Source organism: Cygnus atratus, chromosome 2, assembly GCF_013377495.2.
Source record: "Cygnus atratus isolate AKBS03 ecotype Queensland, Australia chromosome 2, CAtr_DNAZoo_HiC_assembly, whole genome shotgun sequence".
NCBI lineage: Eukaryota > Metazoa > Chordata > Aves > Anseriformes > Anatidae > Cygnus > Cygnus atratus.
Genome location: NC_066363.1, coordinates 101,068,243 through 101,094,075, shown reverse-complemented (window position 1 = coordinate 101,094,075; position 25,833 = coordinate 101,068,243). Strand labels below are relative to the sequence as shown.

Sequence of the window (25,833 nt, the reverse complement as noted above, 5' to 3'; positions counted from 1 at the left end):
TCTTTTTCTTTGTTTAGACTGTGATACTCACCTGTTAACAGTTTTCTGATCCAGATGGAAAGTATGGTTTGGTTTGGTTTTGCTTTTTCAGTTTGCCTGTCTGCCTTGATAGATCTTGATTTTTCACGAACTGCTTAACGCTAACAGTCTGGAAATGCAGCTCTCATAAACCAATACAGCAACAGATGACATTTCTAACTGAAGAGAGTGAAAATTCAGGCACCTATTCAAATTTATGTCATGATTTATCATTAGCTAATTGAACTCCAAGAGATTTAGCTACCAGAGCTGGCTTAAGAGAGGTCCATTGAGCACTGGAGCCACTATAAGGAAAATGTATGGGCAGGCGGAGGGAGGGAGACAGAAAAAAAATGAGGAAGGCCACTGCTTTTGGTAGTGATACTAATTTAAGCCATATTTACATACTCCTTAATAAAAATAAAGTACGGAAGACACACTGTGAAGAAAAAAAAAGGGAGGGGGGGTTGAATTCCTTTCCTTCAACTCTGAAAGTCTAATAGTGCCATTTCTGCCAAAAACTAATCCTTTTGCCCCATAGGAGTGACAAGGGGACAGTTTCAGAAACATGAAAACCTTTGGTCAACACATAGGCCAGAAAACTTTATTCTTCTGAATCAACTTTTTTTTTTTTTCATTTTAACAGGGAAGAAGGCTCTAGAATAAGATTCCAAAGACCAACTTTTAATTTTGTCTCACACATAATATATTCTAATGCAGAAGTTGCATATGGCAGAAGATGTCTGAAGGCAGAAAAACATTTTTAGGTCATTTGGCTCCTTCATGTACAGCAAGAACTCTTAAACTATGCTTTCCAATACTGCCATCATCCCACAGCTGCTGCTGAAGATTCTGGTTAAATTAATACTATGAACGCACATGAAGCAAGAATACCAGCTGGATCCTGAAATTAATGGCTCATTCAAATGCCTGCTATCCAAAGGAAAAGGAGTCCTGAGAAGCATGTATGAATGTAAAAATTGCGTTTGAGAAAAAGTTGTGTTACAATTGAACTAAAATTTTCCTAGTCAGGGCCTTCCTTTTTAGTAAGGTTTTTTTTTAGTTCCTGTTTGGATTAGGTTGGTGAACTTTATCTAGGAAAGGAGGAACCTACTCTGCTGAAAGAAAATCTTTTGCTATTTATTGCATTTTCGTTCTTTCTTGGAATAACACAGCAAACCAGAAGATTGCTCATACTTCTCATACCAGCAGTACTAGTTTTACACACAAGAGCTACACTCCATAAGGATTCCTAAATGATCCACTTGGAGCTATTCTTAGTTTTGTTTGTTATACAACTGATAACATTTAATCACAATTGTAAAACATACAGTTTTGATACAAAACATAACAAAAACATAAATAAGTCTAGGTACCTGATATCTGAAAAAGCTAATGATTGTATTATAAAAATAATAATAATAATTTCCTTTTACAACGCTAATTAGAGTCATCGTGCCCTGAAATGGTTCTGGCCTGCCAGCAACTGCGGTCGATCAGACATAAAGAACCAAAGACTCTTGGATAAAGCTCAAGAAAAGCCTTTAACTCTCCATAAACATCTGAGGCATAAAAATGTAAATGCAATCAGGACACGTTCTGACCTCAGATAACTCAGGCAATTAAACAACTCACAGACCTCAACCCACAGATACCCTCGATTTCAGCAGGACATGCAAGAATATTCTCACAACCTCACGAGTTTCAGTGATTTCTCTTTCAACTTCAAATCAGTTGTGTGGGTGAGTAGCGAGTCACACAAATAATCTCACTGACTCTTATGCTATTAGATAGATGAGCAAATTATGCGTATCTTTGCAAAATCAGGTTCTCGATTTGCATCGGTTATGTGCCACAAGCAGGAAACGAACGATGAAAAAGCTTCTGAAGGCACTGTTTTACCAGCTCAACATCAGTCAGCAAGCATTACTTTCCCCAACTTATATTGTCCACAGATTTGAAATCCTCACCCTCTGCTATTCACTTCCGTCAGTCGCACGCATCCTAAGTTAGAAATTGTTTTGTTGCTCTTCATTTTATTTTCGAAAAGGGACCGGCAAGCAAGCAGCCTGCTTGGCTGAAGTTTCTGTGGCACAGCTGATGTGGCTGGAGTTTAGCGGCACTCTGGGCAATCCGTGAAGCAAAGTTCAACGTGAAAATGCCTCTTCTCGCACATCGCTCTCAGGCCGAGGGAGGCGAAGAGGGCACGGAGACATCGGAGGGGTCAGCCTGTGGGGGTGTGTGTGGGGAGCTCCTCAGGGGGTACAGCACGAGCGGAGTCGCCCAAAAACTGGGGAAAGAAAGAGACACACAGAGAGGAAATAAATGAAGTAGCTCGCTGTGCACTTTATTTATGAGGTTCCACAGGCAAGGAGAGCCTTCAGCAGCCGGGGGAGAAAGGGGGCCGGGCGCTAGGGAAGGCCCCGAGCAGGCGCCGGCCGCCCCCCGCGGGCTCTCCGCGGCCTGCCCGAGCCCCGCGGCGCAGAGCGGCGGAGCCCAGGGGCGGGGAAAGGAACGAAGGGAAAGGAAAGGAAGGGAAGAAGGGGCCCGGCCGCCCTGGCAGGGACAAGCGGGGAGGCGGAGGCAGGACTCGGCAGGAGGAGGGTGGGCGGCCCGGGCCCCGCCGCCCCCGCCGCCGGGCTGAACGCGGCCTGCGGCAGGCTGCGGCCATCGCGGGCTTGCCGCCCCCGTGCGCCCCTCGGAGGACGGAGGGGTGGGGGCAGAGGAGGCGGAGGAAGCGGCGGCGGCGCCAGGAACAGGGAGGCGGCGGCGGCACGGTGAGGGAGGGAGGGAGCCGGAGCCGGGCCGGGCCCCGCCGGAGCAACAGCAGCGCCAGCTCCTCCTCCTCCTCCTCCTCCTCCTCCGGCTCGGTGAGTCCCGCTCCGTCGCCTGGGAGGCTGCTCGCCGCCCAGCCCGGATGCCGGCGCAGGCCGGGCCGCGCCGTCGAGGTGCCCGGGAAAGGAGAGGCCCGCGCCGGGAGCGGGGCACCGCGGCCTCTGTTGGGTGAGCGTCCCCGGGCAGCGGGCGCGCTGAGTCCAGCCGCCCCCTCCTCCCTCCCGCCCCGTCCCGTCCCGTCCCCCGGTGGCCGCGGGGGTAGAGCCGGTGATGGGCCCGGCGCGAGGTTCGGCTCGCCCGCCTGCCTCCTGCCGAGCCGCGGCCCCGGCCTCTCCTCTCCTCTCCCTTTGTTTGCGCCGCTCCCCGAGCCCGCGGTGGCGCCAGGCCCTGCGGAGGCAGCGGGGCTGCGGCGCGGCCTGCACGGCGGGGGGCTGCGCCCTGGCGGGGGGCTTAGGCCCGGCCTCGATCCCCGGCCGCTGCCCGGATCCCCCCTTTGGGGCCAGCCGTAGCGGCTGGGTGAGGCTGCGTCCTCCCCGCCCGCCCTCCTCTTTGGGTCCGGGGGGGTCCCCGTCCTGGGCAGGGAGGGTGGCCAGAGGTGGCATTTTGTGCCCCTGCCGCGGGGGCTTGTGCTCTGGAGGAGCTCAGGGGAAGGTGAAGCTGTGAATGTCATGTTACTGTTAGCCGAGGGTATGCCAAGGGCTCCTGAAGGGGCGGGAGGAGCATTGCTTTCTGTGACAGGCAGCACTTAAAAGCTTAAAAAACTTAACACTTTTTTTTTCTTTTTTTCTTCTAAACATGAACAAACAAACCCCCCCAAACTTTCCTGGCTTCCATTGTTCTTCAGACTGCCTCATGCATTCTCTTTCCCCAGTGGTGCCACTTCTGTCAGAAAAAAACTGGTTCTGGCCCATGCCCACTCATTTGCCTGAGAAAAATGCCTTTCCAAAACACTGAAGTTTTAGGAGGTGCAGAGAATGCTGCTGTGATGTGAGATGCATTGAACACGACTTTCTTTTTCCTTGGTTCTTTCATCTTTTCTCCCAGTGTTTTCAAAATCCCATTCACTTTGAACATGGTATTTTCCAGCAGAGAATGTTACATTGTTAAAGTAGGAGACACTGACAGTAGAACACACTTCAGATATGGAAAGTGCCACTTCCAGTTATGAAATCCTTGGGCCCTTTCATGATTAGGTCTCAACCCCTCTTTCCTACCTGCCAGTAATGTTTACACCACGTCCAACCTCTTAATACACCTGTAGTTAAAAATACCTGCTGCAGGCCTCCTTTCTTAGAGAGCTACAGAAGTACTTGAGGAATAATACATCTGCATTTCTGCCGTGGGTAGAAAAAATAGCATTATTTTGTTTCATGTTAATAAGCCCGTCTTTGGATTGTAGAAAATATGGAAGCTTCAGTGTAGTTATGGGATAAATTACTCTAGCTGGGCCAGAAGACTTAAACCACTGGAGAATATCTGGGTATTTTTGGAGTCTTCTGCAGCAAGACAGTAAAGGTAGCTCACACTTTTCTATGTAACTTACCAAGGCATTTTGAAAGTACTTATTTTGACATAGTGAATCTTTAATGGAGTGTTCATTTTTTATTGTATATTTCTTGTTATTATGTCATAACATGATGGAACCGAGCTTTTACTTAAAGCAGGCTCACTTGTTGTGTATGCTGAATTCAGCACCTATTCCCTATATCCTGATTTATGAGATTTAAACAGACATATTTCCCCCACCCCCAATTGAAATTCAATGAAACTAAGCCTTGAAATTAAGTATGAGCGATCACAGTGTAGTGTTATGTAGAGATATCTGCATTTGCTAACTTGCAAGGCTGTGGAGTAGTAGGGAAGAAGCACTGTATTGTTTCCAGAGCTTTTGTGAGTGTCTTCATTGTGCTGCATATGTGCAGCATCAAAGTGTTCTTACAGTTTCAGGAAAAATACTGTGTAATTCAAAAAGTTGACATTGTGAAATCAGAAAAAAAAATGTTAACTTATATTGTGCTGTTAATTTATTTATTCTGAGACTGAAGTTGGTCAGTCAGATACCTTGGGTTACTCTTAGAGAAGGAAGTTTTGACAAAATAATAACTTGGTCCACATTGTTCTGCAGGTGGATTACACATCCCAGCTCTGCCTAGCGTGGTGAAGTAGTGGAGTGAGAGAGTGGACTCTTAATCAGGAGTTCTTCTCCAGAAGCAAGTGAATTCTTTGTGCTATTATGAAGACTTATATTCATACAGTAACTTGCAAATCACTATTTGAAAGAATTTTCCTAGTAGTGTTGCCTTGAGTTGACTACATATTTGCTACATATTTGCTGCATCACTGCTAGCAAAACCGAGGCCACAGTCCAGAGTAATTCCTTACTCCCGTGCCTTATTTGCTGTACTTCCTTCGTAGGCCTACACTGTGCTATTTTGGTAGCGTTTGGGTAGTGCAGTGTTGTAGTGAGTGGAGTGATAACATAAAGTAGATGGAAAGGAGACTGGTCTTTGCTGTTGTGTCCCAGCTTTCTCTTGGTAGTGCTTTAATGTGTATTAGCAACAACCAGAGAAGCTTGTGATACTTCAAGGAGGCAAATATAGTATTAGCAGTATAAAAGTAAACATAATGCAACTTGGGAGTGCAAATACTAAAGTGTATTGAGTAGAAATTGGGCAGGATGGGGATTGAAAAGGAGAATAGAGAGTTCTTATGAAATTTAACTCTATATTTCTATAAAGTGTTTGAAGAAGTACAGAACTTGGAGTTTGCTTTCTTTTATTTTTTTTTAGTGAAATAGCAGTATCTGGTAATGTACCTCATCTTTGTATTTCTGCCAAAATCTAATTTCATTCCATTTTAATATATGCTTATTTTCTGGAAATACTAGTCTTCAGAAAACAATAGATGTACAGATGCAGAGCTCCCAGGTTCTTATGGACGCCTCTTGTGAGACGCTCCTATGAATCCTAGCGGCTCCCTAGCAAAATAAAAGAGTCTTGAAAATTTTCTGTGAGAATTTCAGATGGCGAGATGCATACAGTAGTGTGTTTTCTAGAAAACAAGATTGTGCTTGTAATGGAATATTCCTTGTCCATGTTTAAAAGGCAGCTTCATACCACTTAAATATTCTTCTGGTACAACAAAGTGTAAAGACAGGTGATTCATGGTAGGTTCCTTCTGCTATCGATATTTCTGCATTTTTCTTTAGAAATAATTGGATTCCACATTAAAACATATGAGCATGTGTTGACAGAAATTCGTAGAAATTCATTTAAAAACAATTAGTTTTGCAACAAATATTAAAGCGCTGTAATTTTGCATTTCTTTAGTGTTAGAGCTTTTTGTTTCTCCCAGTAGCTTACTAATAATACTAAAACAAAAACGGCTCACCCACTTCAGCCTCTCCTGGTGGTTAAAACCAAAACCAAAACCTCAAGAAACTGGCCTTGAATTATTGCCCTGGATGAAAACGGGAAGCTGATAGTATGTGAGATGTTGTCTAGTAGATCAAACATAGAAAGAAAATTGCAAAAATGTTGCTAGTCTACATAGACTGACATTAAAAAGGCAATGAGGCAGAATCTGATTTAGACTTCTTATTGTGAGAATTAAAATTTTCAGATCAGAGTTAGAAATTTAGCTTTCTGACTTCTTAAATTGGCTTAAGTAAAAGTTATTCCAGATTTTTTCTTCTACCAGTCTTCATGGTCTTCTGACTCTTCTGTCATGTATGGGCATGCAAACAGTAAGCATCTGCAGTTCCAGAGAATTTCAGCAAGTTTTTAGGTGTATGGCTTTGTAAATCTGACTACTGTTCGTTAAAGGCTGTAATAGAGATTCAAGGACCTATCTTTACTGTTAGAGCTTTCTTTTTTCTCTTTCTTTTTTTAAAATAAACTATTATTTGTCATTATTTATTTTTTTTCTGGAAAATATCGAGATAAAATATTTGGGAAATTATTTGCCCTTTTCAGTGTCCTTATTCATTCACATAACACTATGAATTCTCAGAAACTCTGCTTCGTTTATGGAAAGGATGTAAGCCACATGTTACCTAAGAAATTGTTCCTGGGTTGCTACATTGCCAAGAAAAGTATGTAAGTTAAACATAAATCTTTGTTTAGCGAGGATGCAAGTACATTAGCTCTGTCATTGTTCTAACTGTGACTTTAAAACTCCATTGAAGGAGTATGAGAAATAATCTTCTTGTTTGCAGTTAATCCCAACCTGAAGAAGTCATATGTAGGTATTTCTATCCAGGCGCTGCTCTCCAAACATTGCTTCCTATTGTGTGTATATATAGGGCACACAGAACACATGAACTTTCTTGTCTTCTGATGAAACATTCAATTCTTTTGTGATTTGCCAAGTGCAGTAGGTTGGCACTTCTAGAAAATCTTAGATTTGTAAAGTATATGGTCTTTTTGTTATAAACACCAAATAATTTTGTTGTAAACTGTTGTAAAAGTTTTGGATGAGAGCCATTTTCTCTGGCAGTGAAGGTATAAATAGATGTTAGTGTTGTTTTTTTTCATAGCTCATTAAGTGGTCTCTAGTTTAAAAAAAAAAAGTTAAACAATGAAAATGAACCTCTGAGTATTGTTAGGTAAACCATACGCTTATGTGGTATTTTTCTTTGCTTTCCAAAGCAGTATATAATCAGCAGCTGTATTTGTATTATTTAGCTTGCGTGGTATGAGATACAGATCTGTAAGAGGACTTGTGTAAGGTTTTAATGGTCTCGAGATAATGTGGTGAACACAGCTAGCAGATAAATTGATGAGTGTCAGGATTTGAGACCACAGAGTTAATACCTTGGTTATTGTTCCTCAAGGATATTCAGTATTATTTAAAACAATACATAGATTGCTTCTCTTGATGACAAAATTGTTGGAAATGAGATTCTAGTCAGGCTTGGTTTTACAGTGTGTGATCTCTGTTTTTCTTGAGTAGTTTTATTCTTAATTAATCTTGACGTTCTGTGGTAAATGTGCTAAAACAGCAGTTTGTAGGAGTCTTGAGTAGGTGATTTTTTTTTCCTTCTCTGAAGCAGTCTGTATTCCTCAAATAAGTTGAGAATAAATTACTAGGCTACTCCAAATGTTTCCAAAGTGTGCTTGTTTGATCCCGAGATGTGTCTGATACAGCGGTCAAGCTTGCTTTCCTTTTTGTTCCTTCTGATTTAGGGAATCCCCAGACTTTGCCTTGGTAAGTGCTACAAGACCTGGGCAGTTACAAGCTATAGTGTTAACTGTGTTTCTGGCATTAGTAATGGGTTTGAATACTCTTAAAATCCTTTACATACTCTTTTGGTTGGTAATCAGGTATCAGATTAGGAGGTTTATTAACTGAAATAAAGAAATGGAGACTGGTGGCATTGGGTAGAAGGTTTTTGATTACAGAAAGTGTGCCTTCCAGGGTGAGATTTGTAGAAGCTGTATGCCAAAAACAGGATAGGCAGCTTTTTCAGGATGACACTCGTCTTTCAGGCACTGGTGAGAACTCTGTGACTGAGGAATTCTCACTGGATTCACTGAACAGAAGCTGTTTGTGTAAGCATATTGGTTTTGATGAAACTTGTACTTGGAAGGGCTTCCAGGCTGGAATTTTGGTCAGCCCAAGGAGACTGATTCCAGAATAGTTGGTTTGTGCATTCAGAGGTACAAGTCTCTAGGTTTTATGTAAGATCTCAAGTCTGCGTCTGTGTAAGGTAGGAGTCTCATGGCATTTTTCCCCCCTCCTTTTCCCTGTTCTCTGTTTGGTGGAAAAGAGTCAAAAACCAAATGTCATCCTGTGCTTTCTGAAACTTTGACTTTTCTCCTCTTCTTGGCTTTTGAAAAGAAGAGAGCTTTCGGCTAATAATAAGTAATGTTGAGAAGTAATAAGGGATTAATCATAAAGCTTTGGCATGATTTTGTGCAAAAAAACCCTAGTTACTTGGGGGAAAACTTACATGCAAATGTAATTATTCTTCAGTCCCTTGTTGAAGGGTTAAAAGAGTCTGTGCTGACCAATGTATTAGTCTTATTTGCAATTTAATCCAGTGATGGTTGAGAGAACAAGGTGAAGGGGAGCTATGTCAGTACTGAATCAGATGCTTTTTCTTTATCCCCCCAAAACAGGTGCTTTTTGGAATCTGCTGTATTTTAAATGGTTTGACATGGAAAACAGGAACAGAAAGTCTGTGTATGAGCATTGAAAAGCGTGTGCCTATTCTCATGTTTTTTAATTGGGTTAATACATTTTTTATAGTGTGTGTAAGTTTAAATTTTTGTCAGAGAGAACAGGAGAAAAAACAGTCTGTGCGCATGTATATGTCTGTCTTTTTTTCATGCTTGAAATTTCAAGCTTAGCAAGCTTTTGCAGCAGGGCTCCTATACTCCTGGCTCTGCAGAAATTTGACCTTAGTCTGGAGATAGCTATCTTAAGGGCTTTGAGTTTGTATAAATTTCATGCAGCATGTTACTTCGTATAGACAGTGAAAACTTTATCTTTGATCCTGCACATGAGAATTTATACACCAATGTGAAGTTGCCTGGTGTAAGACCCCAATTCTTCAAGTGCAAGCTAAGAGTAATGTACAGTGAGCAGTCCCATTGAGTTGAATGTCTGCCCACAGTTAATTAATCTTTGTTGGGCTGAGTGTTAATATTAGGAAAATCAGTTTGTTTAGGGCTGTGTGGAAAATTGTTATTAAAAAAAGAAACAACCACCACTAACAAAACAAAACAAAAAACAACACAAATCCCCCTCCCCTCTGAGCTTTCCAGTGTGCATCACGACAAAACGGTGTCTGTCTAAAAACTTTAACATATTCTTTCTCCGTTTGATGTGCTGCTTGGGATAGCAGGATGTCTCTGGCTGCAGGTGATTAGAGTGTAGGAGGGGAAAAAAAAAAACAGTCCCTGATCTTAATCATGAATAATTAAGAGTCTCTCTAGTTTTGACCCCAAATTAGAGAATTTACGTGTAGACTAAGCTTTGTCAGAACGGGTGTAGTCTTGTAAAAAGGTTTTATTCTGGCAAATTGGGACTTCATTGAAAAGATTGCTAAGCAGCCTTCCCCATGCAGTCAAAATTCCATTCCTATTCTGGTCAATGGGCTGGTTGTGCCCTGTTAACGTATGTGGGTTTTGCTGTTGTTGTTCTTTCCAAAAAGCACCCTCTAGACTTAAAAGGACTGTCAATTGTGAAAACCTGTTTAATGTTTCTCCTCCTGTTTTAAGGGAAACAAAGTAGTAAAGTAATTTTATGAGATTATCTGGAGATAATAATCTCTGTACAGGTGTGTTTACCCTGTATATTTGACAGTACTTTGAGCACAGCCATTTCTACTGTTACCCATATATGGATAGGCTCTAAACCATAAAAAAGACAATTAGCTTACTCTTTGTTCTTATTGGGCCTTCTGCCAGTGACAATGGGAAAGAAAATATTTTAAATAAGTTATGTTTTACATTCTCATTTTCCCAAATGTAGCGCTTGGATTACTGTCTGCAGTGGGTCCTAAGCACTCGGAAAAGCAGTCAGTCCATCGGCAGGAGGTGCTAGGATGAACTTTCTGGTCAACAGATTTAGGTTCTGCTGCCAGAGGGTGTTTGCTGCTCTCTTCAGGAGGTACCTTGAGTTTATTGGGGCCTGAGAAGCTTTCCTCTTGGGCCCCAACTTGACTGGGATCCCCCAGTCATAGAATCACAGAATCATAGGATATCCAAGTTGGAAGGGACCCACAAGGATCATTGAGTCCAACTCCTGGATCCCCAAAGGACCATCCAAAAAATCAGGCCATGTGTCTGAGAGCATTGTACAAATACTTCTTGAACTGTGGCAGGCTCTGTGCCGTGACCACTTCCCTGGGAAAGTCAAATCAGTCTTCAAACAACAAGAAGGAAGTTCTCTCCTGTTCTCTGTTCCTTTCTGCTGGCTTGTCTGTGAAATAAACCCCACTTTCATTTCATGAACTGGACCTGCCTTATTGACCATGAGAGACTCAGCTTCAGTGTCTGATTCTCTTCAACACTGCTTGTATAAAATTGGTGAGCTTGAGGTTAAAAGTGATCCTAGCCTAATCTTCCTGTATGCATTTTAATACAGATACCAATTTTATTTTTTAAGTAAGAAATATGCAGTTAATAAAAGAATCACGACAGTTTAGAAGTATCATTTTCAAATGTCTTATTGTTAAGGATTTCATCTTTCGTAAAGCTTTAAAACTGTCCCAGCATTGTTTAGCAGTTGACAGGCTAGGTTATGAATCATGGAGAGTCCAAATAAAATGCTGGAGATAGCAGAAATAGAGTATATGGGAATGAGGATTACACTAAAAACAATTTGGAATCATAGTAGTGGAAAAGAGAACAGCGTTACGAGCCTTCTTCAGTCTTGTTTTTGTGTGCTGTAATCTAAGGAACCTGATCGTCCATAATTTTTTTCTACTTATCTTGTATGGAACATTTTCTGATCCTGAAGATCCTGAAACTGAATTCAAATCGGTAGTGAAGCTTTATATGTTGTTGTTGTTTTACTTAAGTATCGGTTCACCAGAGCACAATGGAAAAAATGAGATTAGCTATGTTAAAATAATCTTAGTCTTTTGGTGCTTTGATTTTTGAAAGAATGAGTGAGCATTTCCTCTCAACACCTCCAAATTTGATTTTATTTAGAGCTTAAAATGATTACTGGGGTCCTTAGAAAGGAAGATGTGGGCATTAGAGAGTTTGTGTATTTATTAAATATTATCAGATCTAGTAATTTTATGATAAGCACTTAAATAAGAACAAATAACGGCGGAAAATCTTTTCAAGCAAAAGGAATGCTTGGGTTTATTTTGAGATTAATTGTTGAAAGGCAGTTTAAATTTGGTCTTGCTCACCTGTCATAAGTGATTTTTTCCCCTTGCAGAATATAGCAAGTAAGTCCAACCTAATGGATTACTTTCCATGTACTGTTAGTAAAATTGGATTAAAATTAATATTTTTCAATTTTACAAATTAAGTTGGTTCTGTATTGTACTAGCTTGTGATGACCACAATTTGTAAGCCTCTCAGTGTTTATTACTGTCTTTGTCTCTGAGAATCAAATGCTTTTGTTTAGTAGTAATGGGAAATGGTATTCTTTCTTCATCAGTACAAGGCATTAAGTCATTTGAAAGAAGCCAGCACTTCTTTATTTTGTCAAAAAAATATTTGGACTTTGGTTTAAAGAAGGTTTAAGACAAAAATTCTTATTCAAACCTCCTTTTGTAATACTAACTGCAAATGTTATGATTTGTATGTAACCAACAAGATTGTGGGAGGTACTCATGGAGCGTTGCACATGTTTATTTCCCTGAGTGTAGCGGCTCTTTCAGCCTTAAACTCTAGGTGCTAAAAGACATGGTGAAGATGGAGTTAAGAATCTGTTTGGTAAATGTTTTGTTTGGATAGAACATTCCTACTAACTTGGAGAGAGAGAAAAGCATATTCACTTGGGAAGAAGTTATTAAAAATGTTTTTCCAATAATGCTATATATGTAACCTTTTCATTGGGTTAAGTTTTTCCCTTCTGTTAAGTACCCAGAACAAACCAACATTAATCTCAGTTGAATTGCACCTTGCTAAATAGCGTACGTGTTCCACAATAGAAATGATACGCGAACATAACTATGTAAGACTGGGTTCTTTACACTTGATGTAAAATTCTCTTTTGCCTTTAAAATAAATTCCTAAGTGAGTGAGTGGAGTTGTTACTGGTCTTTATTGTGGACCATGTAATAGGTAAACATTGGGCTTAGGGTCCGCATGACAAAAATAATCTACAATACAATATAAATCGAAATATATAAATATCTAAAACTTCCCTTGTTTGTGCTTACAGGTTTTACAGGCTGCAAGCAGTCCAGTCTGCGTTTCCCAGTGATGTGAAATACAGGACCTACAGCTTGGTAGCTAGAGCCCTCACTCGGAGCATAAGACAGCCAAGTTACTCAGTTCTGCCCCTTCTGTAACGGGGGCTGCCTCAAACACTGTCCTGTTGGCTGCTCTGAAGTACAGAGAGCTTTCTGTCTGTTCTTTTAAAGCTCTTCTGGTCTGCAGAAGGTTAACGGAGCTGAAAAATAAAGGGCTAGAGAGGGTATATGTTCTCTCAGCCCAGTGGCCTAAGGATCTGCTGTGGAGGGGGAAAACCTGGGATTGACCGTCTGGCCCAGTTCATCTTATGTCTTAAGCTATTTCTTCACGATAGAGTATCAGAATCAAGAATAAGTGAGAATTTCCCTTCCATGATGGCTGGGACCACTGTCCAGGATGCTAGAATTTGTAGTTTGGTTTTCCCATGGAGCAAAGTCTTTATGTGATGTGGAAGGATATGGTAATTATTTATCCACTTATCGTGGTGTCCAGAAAAAGAAGTAGTTGACACAGTCCTTTATGCAACATGATTCTGTGAGGTGCTTCATGTTTTCCTTTCAGAACATGCCTTAGGAGCTATGTGAAGGCACAGCCATGAGTCCTTGAGTTAGGCATTGATACAGTTCTGCTCAGATGAGATACTTCTGGAGATTGTTTTGATTTTTTTGTTTGTTTTGTTTTTCCTTGCAAAAATAAGGTTAAGGACTGCGGAGGAGGTTTCAACTAAAAAGTAATACTAATAAATTGGAATTTAGGTATTTCCTAATAAAGCAGTTCCCCACATGTGAAGGGGAGAGGGGTGTTGATGAACATTTTAAATATCAAGTCCTAATTTCTGTGGACTCTTCAGGAACCTGACTCTTCTAGTATGCTCTAAGTATTTGCAGTGATTGTTGGAGAAGTTACTTATGCTTAGGTACTGAAAAAAAAATCTTAACTTAGACAAAAATCAGATGCTTTATCTCTATTTTAGTTAAGACTGGTTGTAGTTCTGACCTTTGCAGTTTGTCAAAATGTACTTTGCTTTGAATTGTATTTTTGGAAAGCAGGCCACCAACCTCAGATCTGTTGTGTCACAGGCAGAATGTGGTAGGAATCATGAGAATAGTCCGTGCCTTGCTGGAGTCACCAGTTAGCAAACTCAGAGCATTTTTCATGTAAGGCTTAAGCTCCGGAGAGGAATATTTTTGGCCTATTTGTCAGTCTGAATTCACTTTCTTTGCAGGTTGCAACTTCATTAATGGTTTAGATAACCTTGTGTCTTGGTATCTCGTTCTTTGTTTTTCTGCATCTTTCTAACCCCTTGAGATATATACTACTTACGGATCTTCCGCTTATCATAGGGTTACCTGATAATCCTTTGTACTGTAAGATGGGTAATTCATTTGCTTATTGCCTTGGTAAACTTTAAGCAGTTGGGCTGAAAAGACTTAAAAATTCAGCAGGCATTTTATAAAGTTTTGAGGAATGTCAGGAAGTAGAATCATTACTAAAGAGAGGACAGTGATAGAAGCTATCCTGAAAGGTTGGGTATTTCTCCACGGAATGATGAAACCCAAGGTCCTGTGTTCGCCTATTTCTGTATTGTCAGCAAATTCCTGAAAGGGACCACAGGCTTAACTGATTGATCTCGTGCAGTGGATGACAGTTCGCTGCTGCTGCAATTAACTACTTGAGTTACACCCATTTTGTTCTGTTGTCACCATATACTTCCATGGAGAAATGAGGGAGGTTTCAGTTTTGAGTAGGCAGTTGTTCAAAGCCCCCTACAGGTCAAGCCCTCCCTGCCCCAAATCGTTCCACGTCACAAAAATTCGAACTTCAGGTTTCAGAATGAAGGGACCTTAATTTGGCCTGCTGGTGCATATATATTATTATTCAGCTTATGAATCTGTCTAAAAGAGTGGAAATTGAGCTCTCCATGTTCTGTCTCGTGAAATGCTGAACAGAGCATTGAATATCTACGTATTAACAAGTGTCAGATAGAGACAGCAAAAATTTCCTTAGCGAAGCCAATAATTCTGTTTATGAGCTCTGGAATTTGGAGTTTAATTAGTATGCTGTAAGTAAATGATGGGATCATACACTTCAAAGGGTGATGAAGAGAAGAATTAATGTAAACATTTTTATTCTGTGTATGAGGCAAGACAGAGAAGAGAATTGCTCAGGCAACCCTTCTGGCTTTTCTCAACTTCTGAGTTCTTGAACTCTGAACCTTTATGAAGTCTTCTGCTATGTTTCCTATATAAATAGTTCAGATAAAGGATACAAAAACATGTTTTGCAGTATACTGTTGTTTAAGAGTGAAAACAAGGGATTTTGCTCACCATTAGAAGTTGTTATAGAAGTTGCCTTTGATTGGTTTAGTGTTTATTGTAAAATTTCCGGGAAAATAAAATTGCTGGTGCAACTGACTTTATTATTTATTTCTATTTCAGAAATAAAAATCAAATTTTGAATTCATCTTGATATATAGAAAATGTTTTCAATTCTTAATGTTCTTGCTAGTGACTTATTACATTGATATAAAAGGTATTGCTTGAGCATTTCTCGTTTTGACTGCTGCTCAGAAGTAAATAAAAACACATCACAATGACAAACCACATTTGCTTCTAATGAACATATGTAATATCTTGGTGGTTGGGGGTAAACATATTTTTTGTCTGTGCTACAGCGAACAAGTTTTGTGAAACACATGGCTCTGTGAGGAATAGAACTGTTTAATCCCAGTTTCCTCCTTGTTTCTGGAGATACTTCTGAACTGTCAAGAAACCTTTTCCTGTATTTCAAAATGTCCATTCCTTGGATTTTATATATATATATATATATATATATATATATTTCATATATAAGAATATACGAATTTTTGCTATGGCTGCTCCCTCAGTTGAGACTGTCTGCTGAACTGATTAAAACATTGTTTGGCAGTCCTGAAGAGGATGCAGTATATGCAGACAGAAACAGCCATGCTTGCTCAAGCTTTGTTTCTGTAGGAAGCAAGGCAAAACCAAACTATATTCACTGAATTTAACTCTGAACTTTTCACAGCTGGCTAGGGGACTGGGTTGCTTGAGTAGTACCTGTACTTTTTGAATTACTGTATAACAGTGTTTTATCTAGTTGCTATTTTTTTCAAGGATTGGGAAATCCCAGCTTGACTAAAAGTAGTTACTTAAATTTAGCCAATGCATTTTCATCCCAGGTGAAACACTTCATGTTTCACTTAGCATATATTTCACTTTAAATCTGTCTTACAATGAATGGTGGCACATACTTTCACGTTTTGCATGTTGTGTTTGTGCTAATGGTGTACATTTGTAGTAAAACAATTGGTTATTACTTTGGAAAAATGTGTTTAATAAATCAATGAATAAAAAAAGGTGTGTGAATTTCGCACACACAGAAATTAGCTTTCACTTCACATGCTTGGGAATTTATAGAACATCAACTGTCAATTTTTGTATTGTTTCAGAATTTTCCACTGTGAGAAATTAAAGGAACCAGGTGATTTAGTATGCATACAAAAGCAAAGGTACGGATATAGCAGTCTGTGTGAGTGTGAAACATTAAATTGTTGAGCTGTATGGAAAATGAGTGCCTTCATATGGGGCAAGTATTATGTGGTGTTGATATTAAACTCTTTTGTATAGTCTGGAGGAGAAGGGTGGTATCTTTGTGGTGTCCTTGGACCAATTAATTGTATTTATCTCTCTAATAGTTAAGTGAAGAAGGTCTGAAAACAGATCAGTTCCTTCCTCTCTGTGATTCTGAGGAATGTCTTTTATTAATTGCTGCTTCTTTCTCAGCGCACTTTGAGGTTTCTCCTGGTGTGTGAACGTTGTATGGGTGCTATAATGAAAGATCTTCCCACTCTTCTCTTTAATCAAGGCCCTGTGCTCTCTTTCCCCTCAGACCATAAATGGGTCCACTTAATCTTTATATTTATGTAGGGGGTTAACTGCATTACAAAGGATTGCTGCATCTTAGCCTAAACTGAGAGGATGGAGTGGTATCTTCTAATGAATGAAAGCTTTTATTGTTATTGAAAGTGGCAGCACGGTAGATGTGGCAAGGGTGATAGCTGTGAAGATCTCAGAGAGCCTGCCTGGTCATGTGGATTCAAAGAGTGTTTCAGCCCCAGACAGAAAATAATCTAGTTGAGGTTAATTTGAAGCCACAGGTGCAGCTTTAATGAATTGCAAGATCCAAGGCAGAGTGGTAGGTACAAAGTGGTGTAAGACCACAGTGTATTGCCATTTGCACAAACCCTCTAGATAAGCTGAAAATTGGAAAGTGAGTCTTACTTCAAGCACAGATCCTGAAAAAGCAGGATTTTTTAATTATTATTTCTTTATAATACATTTTCCAACTAGTTTCTATCTGTTTATTTTAAAAGCTCATTTCAGCATCTTTTGTTTCAACTTGTGTATGTGTTAAATTTCTGTGGAATAAGAAAATTGAAGAAAAAAGGGATGAAACTCTTAAGAGTTTGTTACTAGTGGAGTAGATTAGATATCTAAATTTGGATTATTACTTGAAGAAAATCATGTTCTTACTATTTAATTAATAAGTTCATGAGATATTTTGACAAAGTTGATTTTTCTCCCTGGCATTTTGCAACTGATTGTACTACCTTGAAAGAATTGTTGCAGAATGTTGATGTGTTTTTTCACATCTTTGATACCAGTTAATGTTCTTTGTAGGAGCAAAGTTCAATATACCTACATATATTTCCTCCTGTCTGTCAGATAAGTATAAAATAAAGTGCGAAAGTGAACAGTTTATACCTTGATACTCAAGATGTTAGTCTAGTTTTTCAAATAAGTGCAAAGAAGCCATCAGTTGGGTAGAGAGCAGGCTTAATATAAAAGTTAGTTTTAACTTTGATTTTTCTATGAATGTGACTTCATAGCTCTCCTGACTTGTTCCTTAGGTTTTTCATTCCCGCTTCTCAAAAAAAAAAAAAAAAAAGAGTATCCTATGTTGTGATTCAGGAAAACATCATTACTGTTGCCGATCAGACTTCTTGCTTGGTGCTAGAATGTGTAAACACTACTTCCTCCAGATTTCAATCTACACCTCATTTTCATGTCAGGTGAACTAGACAGGCAGAAGCAAATGTGATTATTATTACAAATCATTAGCTCTTAATTTAAGGAGAATGGCAACATAAAATCTTTATACTGGCAAGTAGTGTAGTGGACTTTCGTCATGTATATGTTGATCCTGTGTAAGTGCTGTAGGTTTCAATAGAAAAATGGTCTGAGGCTTCCGTTTCTGTTACCTTTCCTGCATTTTCCTCGTTCCCCTCACATTGTGTTCCTTTCTTCTCTAGCATTATTTTTGGGGATGCAGATAAGTATGCACTTGTGTTAATTGAAAGATGAGTTTCTGTATTGTCCTTTAAATACGTGTCTAGTGGAGTGGATTGGTGATGGAGGTTTGGTCTAAGAAGCAGAATGTTTCCTTTGATAATGTAGGAAAGATCATTCTGTCTTCTCATCAAAATGATTTGTTGGCAGTAGGCCCTTTTCAGCTGTTTTGGTTCATGTTTAAGGAAGTTACATACACTGATGATGTTTCCCTGCTTGCAGTAATGCTAGCATTAATTAGTGCAACGTGTAAAGGATAAACTTTTACACGAAAGTCACTATCAGTACAAGTCAATACGAAGCGGTAATATTAAGCTGTTGTATGTCTTCTAAATGTTTTCTTTCCTTTTTTTGGGAAGGAGTTGAAAACTGTACCTTGCAATCATGTTATTTAGTCATTAATATTAGAAGAAAGGGCCAGATTAATTCTGACCACACCATCACTTTGAGAGAACGTTCTGGTCTATTATTTCTGTCTTTCTGGCACAGGCTTTAAATGGATGGACAGTGTTTCTGAAGTTACTTTTGAAACTCATCAGGATTTAAAAACAAACTGCACTGCAAATTGGTTTGTGGTGCCTGCATCCATATGATGAGATAGGTTATGTTCTTTTTGACGCACGTTCCAGGATTCAAGCGTCTGTGCGTGCTCCATAAAAAGAATCACAGAAGTGCAAATTTTTCTTTTTTTTGTTGATCATCCTTTCCCTTCTTCCTTTTGTTGTCACTATTTTCATTTCAAATACTCTTTTTCTCAAATAAGTAGGCACAGAACCTGTTACTTGCCAAAAGCATTTTATTATTGTAAATTAACATGAATCTTCTAGCAAATTTATTTTTAGTTATTCCTTTTTACACTACATGGTGATGGTCCATGGCACTGGTTCTGAGAAGCTAGTTTATAGAGCACTGCAGTCCTGCCACTTCTCTGACTCCTAAAGTAACTGTTTTAAGGTTTAAGAAGACTGCATAAATATCTTTGTTAATCATGAAGTGTTCCCTGTTGTCGTGCTGAGAGTACCAGCATACCTTACAACAGAGGATAAGCATTTTGGTGTCTCCACCTTTTCTCAGGAAGGAGAAGTGGGACGGAGCCTTATTTGAAATTCTCATGTATCATCTCCCAGTAAATCTAACCTTTGCTTATAAAGCTAAACTTAATTTTTGCTGACAGTCTGCTGCAAGGCTGGCTGCTGCAGGCTTGTAGAATAACAAGAGATGAAAATTGAGCCTGACTGAGCATTATTCTCAGTCTTGGTCTGCTTCCGTATAGCAATGTGAAAAAGATTTACTTGCCCTCGATGGATTTGATTTCCAACAGTGAAACACATGCTATGCACAACAGGTTTCTTTGGTGATTTCTCTCATTTGATTCAGCAGAAATGTTTCACTTCTTCTCATTTTCAGTGACTTGGTGTGCATTGATTTGCTCAGTTATTTTTGTTTGCTTGTTTTCCTCTCGCTGTTCATCAGGGCCTGCAAGCCGGTTTGTGGCTTTATTTTTCCCTGTATCTTCTCAGCTGTTACCAGTATACTTTATCAGATGCCTGCTTAAAAGAGATTGATGGGAGATGAGACTTGTGCCATCCACAGCAAACGTGTAGTAGGTAGTGTGCGCTGTTCCCTGTTGGGGTGCTGGTTCCTTGCCGGGTGCTGAGAGGTTCAGCAGCAGTGGCTGAAGTGGCTGCTGCTCTGTCTGTCATCCACCTCATCCCGCGGGGTCCCCTCTCCACCAGCAGTGCTGCTCTGGTGGTGCCCAGCCGCTGCTGAGCGGGTGCAGTTTCGGCTGGCTGCCCATGTGTCAGCCAGTGCCGACTTCAGTTTGCCATGCTAGGTGAATGTGCCTGCGGCTTCCGAGGAACAGACAAGCAGCACGACCTAGCCTGCCACCCTGTGCAAGGGTGATGTGACTTTGGCAAGGACAGTTCCTGTTAGTGGCTGGCTTTGGCTATTGCAGTTACGCGATTATTGTAGTTACGAGGCTGTATGTACACAGATGAACGGGAATACAAAGATGCCATTTAACACTCTGCAGTTACTCCCCAGAGGAAAGCTACCAATCAGATAGAAATATTCTCTTCTGCAACCAAATATGGGAAAGAAGAAAGAAGAACAGGACTTAGTGCGAGCAGGCATGGATTAAGCTTTAAAAAAAGAAAAAAAGTCCAGATGTCAAGGGACATCATTTTCCAACAGAGGCAAGCAGAGTCAAGGTACTACTAAGATTTCTTACAGGGTTCTGTTGCTGGTTATGCATAAAGTTAATTCCACTGGTCATGGTGAAGAAAAGTCACTTTGTGTTAAGTTTTCATTATTACTTTACCCTACTTTTCTGCTTTTTACCAAAGGCATGCCTTGCTTATTCTTTGTTAGAAGTTAGGGTTTCTCTGTGTAATACCTGTTTGGTTATATTGGCCTTTAGAGAAGCAAGCAGAACTTTCCTTAGAAGTTCAAATCTTAGAAGGTGGAAGTTTAAATTGGTGGTGAATAGTATCTACTTGCTGTTCAGGTCTTTGACTTGTTAACTTAAAAACAGAGGTGTTAAGTATTGGAAAGAGTACAAAATATGGCAGATGATCTTCTATCTGTTCTTCACCTTGTTCCAGTTTTATATGAAGGTGTGCACCTGAGCTTCTTCATAGTCAGGAGAAGAGCAGGTATACAGGAGAGGATAGGATGGACTTTTATAAAATTCACATTCCTGTCTTAAAACAGCATTCATCCATTACCACCCAAGTTACCAGTAAAACCTGTTTTGTTGCTTTCAAGGTAGTCTGAACTTTCAGCATATGAGTATGCAAAATGGAATTTACATTACTTCATTTAAAGACTCTTCATATTAAAGAATAATATGATGTAGGAATTTACTTTGAAGCTCAGGGGAAGGCAGAACCTCATCATCCTCAATAAACTAATGGCAAGTCTAGTCAGAAAGCCGAAAGCTGCCATGTCGTTTATATGTTCAAGAGAGTCATAGTGTTTGAAATAGGTATTTCATCTCCCTGCTTAACGATTATTTTATATGTATCTAGCTTCTGTGACTGAAACCAGAAGTAGATGGAAGGAAATATCTTGAGTTTCTTTGAGCTTTATGTTACTGGTGTGAAGAAATAAATTCCAGCACTACAAAGATTTCGTTATTAAAGTAAAAGGAATGGAAAGTGTATGTAGAACAATTTCCTAGTAATTTACATCAATGCATTTGGAATTCCAGAATAAATATAGATACCTGGATATTTCCAAAATACATTTCTTGAAATCTGTGTTACCTTAAGATGCTGCTGCTGAGACACCCTGCCAAATAATGTATGAATATATTTTAGCAAGAGTTTGGGTGACAGTGAGGGAACACTTTCATATTTCTGCAGAAAATTAACTAGGTTCCACTATCTGACTATAATGAAAATGCAGTGGCTGTTACGCTCAGAAATGCAGAAGCTTTTGTTGTGTTTTGCTTAAAAGTATCTTTATGTAAAATATATTGTAAAGTATATAAATATATATATGTAATGTTAATAATGTAATAAATTGTAATATATTATATTACTTTTGGGTCATGTGCTGTGATTCGGTGGAAGAGAAACGCCTTGTAGTAGTACAACATTTACAGTTAATTCTAGCTTTTGCATTTTCTTCATAAGCTGAATGCTTTTCTACACAACAGCAAAAACAGAATTAACAACTCTGTAGTGCTGCACAGAAATTAGAAATTAAGTTCCTAGATGTTTTCAAACATAATTTTGATCTACATCTAAAATGTTAAGTTTTAAACTTCAGATAGCACACAATATTTAACATCATAGAACTGTAAAATAATTCAGTTTGAAAGGGACCTCAGGACATCTCAAGTCCAGTGTCCTCTCAGCCCTGAGATCAGACAAGGTTTCTTTAGGCTTTATATGGTTAGATCATGGAAACCTACGAGGATGGGGATAACACAACTCTGGGGAATGTGTTCTGCTGCCTGACAGTTCTCATTGTGAAAAAGCTTTTTCTGTATGAAGTTGGAACTTGTAAATTTCGAGATATGTATTTTTCATGATTGTTCCTCTGCTGTGTTATTCTCTTCACTTCAGCTCCATGCACAGTTGTGCCAAATGTTCTGAAGCAAGATGTGCTTAACTTGAAGTTGTAAATGATGCAAGTTTTACTGTGACTCAGTATAAAGAGTAAAGATTATATGTATTCTGATTGATTGCCAGCCTCTTCAGGAATCTTGTAGCTATGGGTGCAAAAAAAATAATTAAAAACAAGTTTAATGCTCACCTGTTTCCCTTTATGGAAATAAATAAGCAGATTAACATTTCTTTTAGGGAAGTGTAAGTTACCTGAAGCAGCATTGATTAATAGTCCCAAGACATGTTTTGTGATGGTATTTTTATTAAAAACTTTTTTGTGATAATTCTTCGCTCAATGCTGAGTTGCTGTATATTTCTAATATGATGGGCTTTGTCACAGCTCTTAAAAGTTAATGCTGTTTTATTTTGATAGTAGTATGTTCTGACAACATTTTTCATGGTATTTGCCTTGGGAAATGAGTGTACCTAACCTGGAAGTGTGAAACAGATAAGAAATGCCATATAAATATAAATAATCACTTTTTGTTAGTATACTTTTGCATACAATGCATTAAGATAGGTAGGTATTTGACTGTAATTCGTTGCAACCATTTTGTAGCATCAGACTGAAACTACTCTGAAATGTTTTGAATATTCCAATTAGATTTGCACCGACTGGTATTTTTAGCTTTCATAACTTTTCATAAATCCAGCACCACAGTAATAACAATGTGATCATGTGACTGGCTCTTCAGATAAGCATCCTGTAAAGCTTTTGGCTTTAAGTCTGTTCATTAGTAGTTCGTGTTTGTGACTAATGTGTTTTTTGTCACTTTAATATGAGGCATACAAACTTAGTTTTGATTATTTTTATTAGTAGAAAAGGGACCATGGTACTTGCCAGATAGTAATCTAGTTGTCCTGATACTTCTTGTCAGGAGGCCTGTGTTTAATCAACCTGCATAGTTTTAAGGATTCTGAGATGAATTTGGGATGAAAGTTAATAAGCCAAAATTTTATTCTGACTCTTCAATCTGTGTTAACATTTCATTCTCTTCCTGAGTCTGATTTATGTTCTCCTGCTTTAAATCGCAGTGTTCCAAGTATTGCTGCTTACACTCATCAAGCTTTGGAATTGCATTAATATGCTTCAGAGTCTTTTTATAGTTACAAATACCTGCCAGAAGACTTTCCAGAGGTGTCTGTAGTTAGGCTTTTTAAATGCACTGTACAGCAGATGGCACTGGAAGAGCACATCTGTGGGAGACTTCATTGGTGCCATAATTCTTACAAAATGCTAGTGAAGCTGTTGCAGTGCTGAGAGTTGTGATAAAATTCAGCAGCTCATTTTAAAGTATTCCAGGAAGGAATGCATGCTGAGCTCTTCTGTTTCAGCTCTTATAGATGCAGACAATGAAAAATTTTATAATTGCAAATACATGAGTGTATCTTATATTGAGGACTGTTTATAAAGTGTGTTTAAACACATTATGTAATACAGAATTACTGTGTTTTTTGTTGTCGCTTTTTAAAGTATATGTAAAGAAGAATGTCTGGATTGATTGGATTATTTGACTTCACAGTATTTCTTTTTCTCCTGTCTTAGATAAAAAAACATGGAAGAGATGTTGCAATGTACAGTGATTTCCATTTATGTAAGACTTATTTAGCAGCTTGCTCTCGTCTGTAGGTGTGTTCTGTTTGCTTCAGAGAACTTTGACCAGGACTGTCATTCACTATATTTTATGGTCTTTGCCTGGATGAATGGGCTGGACTTCTGGGTATATACATATTGTATCTGTGGTTTATATTTGACCCACAAGTTCTTATTATTTCTTTATATGAAATGTTACAAGTATACAAGTAGTGTTTCAAGCATTTAGATGGTCATACATTTTGCTTGATTAAAAATACTGTCTGCTAAGGTAGGCTGACAGATACAGAACACTTTCTTCTCAAGCATACTCAGTAGTCACTCTCAAACTGCAACATTTACATTTCTGTATATATGCTGCTATAGAGATTTATCTGTTGAGTTTATTTTTGGATACTGGATTTTCATTTGTAAGAACACATTTAGATACAGATAGACTAGTATGTGATACAAACACATTCTTTCAAATGATTTGTATTTTTGTCTAGTTATGGCTAAACCTAAAGAAATATAGCTTCTTTTAGCCAAATTTTTAAACACTTCTAATTCTCCAGAACCACTGCAATCAAAAAATTGGTGAATTGGACAGTCTGGGGATCTATACATGTTCCCTCTCTAGTCAGCAATATGATTGTTCTTTTATTTTCTCCCTAGCTTAGAAGGCAGATTTGACTTTGTTTCTTACTTGCTTTCAGGGTTAGGAATTGCAAACAGTATGATATCTTTCCCACAAGGATGTGGGAGTGAGCGTATTTCATAAAATGGAAATAATTTCAATTTGTGGATGTCAGAAACAGTTTGAGAACGCTGTGGATTTTAAAAGTGGGGTTAATGTGAGTCTTCCAAGACTTCTGATGTTGCATACACAAGGGCACTTTATCAAATGAAGAAATTCTCTGATGTAACTCCATCAGTTTAGGAACTGAATAAAGTCCCAAAGTTATATTTTTTACTCATTTTATATGTTCATTTAGTTATATATGATGAAAAGAGTACTGTAAATTGCGAAGATGGCACAATCAAAGTAGTTTAAGAATAGAAGGTCAACAAGGCATTTCAAGTTTGCTTTTAAGTGGCATGTAACTCTATCTGCATATGTAGCTTTTTGTTAATTACTGTATGTTTATTAGTTCTGATACCCCAGCTTTCAGGCATATAAAAACTCTGAAATGTTCAGAGTATTTGTGGTGTTTTCACCCTGCTAGGCAGCTGAACTCCTCCATACCACTCTCTTACTCCCAAGGAGCAGGAGGAGAAAATACGGTGGAAAAGGCTCAGGGGCTGAGATAAGGAGAGGGAGATTGCTCGCCAATTACTGTCACAAGCAAAACAGACTCAGCATAGGGGGTTCAATGTAATTTATTGCCTACCACTAGCAGACTAGAGCAGTTGAGAAATTGAAATCCAACTAAAATCTCCTCCCCCCCATCCACCCTCTTCGACCTCCTCCTCCTGAGCAGTGCAAGGAAATGGGGAATGGGGGCTGCTGTCAGTCCCTAATGCTTCATCTTTGCCACTCCTTCATGGTCACTTCTCTGCCCTTGCTCCAGCATGGGTTTCCACCACGGGGTCCACCCATCAGGAGCAAACTGCTCCAGCACTGGTCCCCCACGAGTGGCAGCTCCCCCCAGACCCCCTGCCATTGCGTGGGCTCCTCTCCACAGGCTGCAGCTCCGGCCTGGGGCCTGCTCCTGCAGGAGCTCTCCATGGGCCGCAGCCTCCTCCAGGCCACATCCACTTGCTCCACCAGGGGCTCCTCCACAGGCTGCAGCGTGGAGATCTGCTCCATGTGAGACCCACGGGCTGCAGGGGGACAGCCTGCTCCACCAGGGGCCTCTACACAGGCTGCAGGGGAACTGCTGCTGCATGCGTGGAGCACCTCCTGCCCTCCTGCTGCACTGACCTTGGGGTCTGCAGGGCTGGTTCTCACTCCTCACTTTCCCAGCTGGTGCTGCCCAGTAGGTTTTTTTCCCCTTTCTTAAATCTGCTCTCCCAGAGGCCCAACCAGT

At 39.6% G+C, this 25,833-nt stretch overlaps 2 protein-coding genes across 2 annotated transcripts in view; both read left to right on the top strand.

Annotated features, from left to right (window-relative positions):
* Positions 1-897: 897 nt before the first annotated feature.
* Positions 898-15,202, top strand: LOC126913179 (serine/arginine repetitive matrix protein 3-like). The gene is made up of 3 exons (XM_050708770.1): positions 898-991; positions 2,377-3,021; positions 12,709-15,202. Exons 1-3 carry the CDS (start codon positions 898-900, stop codon positions 12,753-12,755), a joined length of 786 nt encoding a protein of 261 aa, XP_050564727.1. The 3' UTR covers positions 12,756-15,202.
* Positions 2,763-25,833, top strand: part of SOCS6 (suppressor of cytokine signaling 6) — a 29,036-nt gene continuing 5,965 nt past the window's right edge. Inside the window, 1 exon segment of the mRNA XM_035550568.2 lies at positions 2,763-2,888. The gene's annotated coding sequence lies outside the window, so the exon portion shown is untranslated.

What these genes read in the sequence shown, in the direction of transcription:
- LOC126913179 (XM_050708770.1), top strand. Translation starts at nt 898, where the DNA reads ATGAAGCAAGAATACCAGCTGGATCCTGAAATTAATGGCTCATTCAAA. An exon ending in CCTGAGAAGCATGTATGAAT is followed by an intron (nt 992 to 2,376) that starts GTAAAAATTGCG and finishes TTTATTTATGAG; the next exon opens with GTTCCACAGGCAAGGAGAGC. An exon ending in GGCACCGCGGCCTCTGTTGG is followed by an intron (nt 3,022 to 12,708) that starts GTGAGCGTCCCC and finishes TTGTGCTTACAG; the next exon opens with GTTTTACAGGCTGCAAGCAG.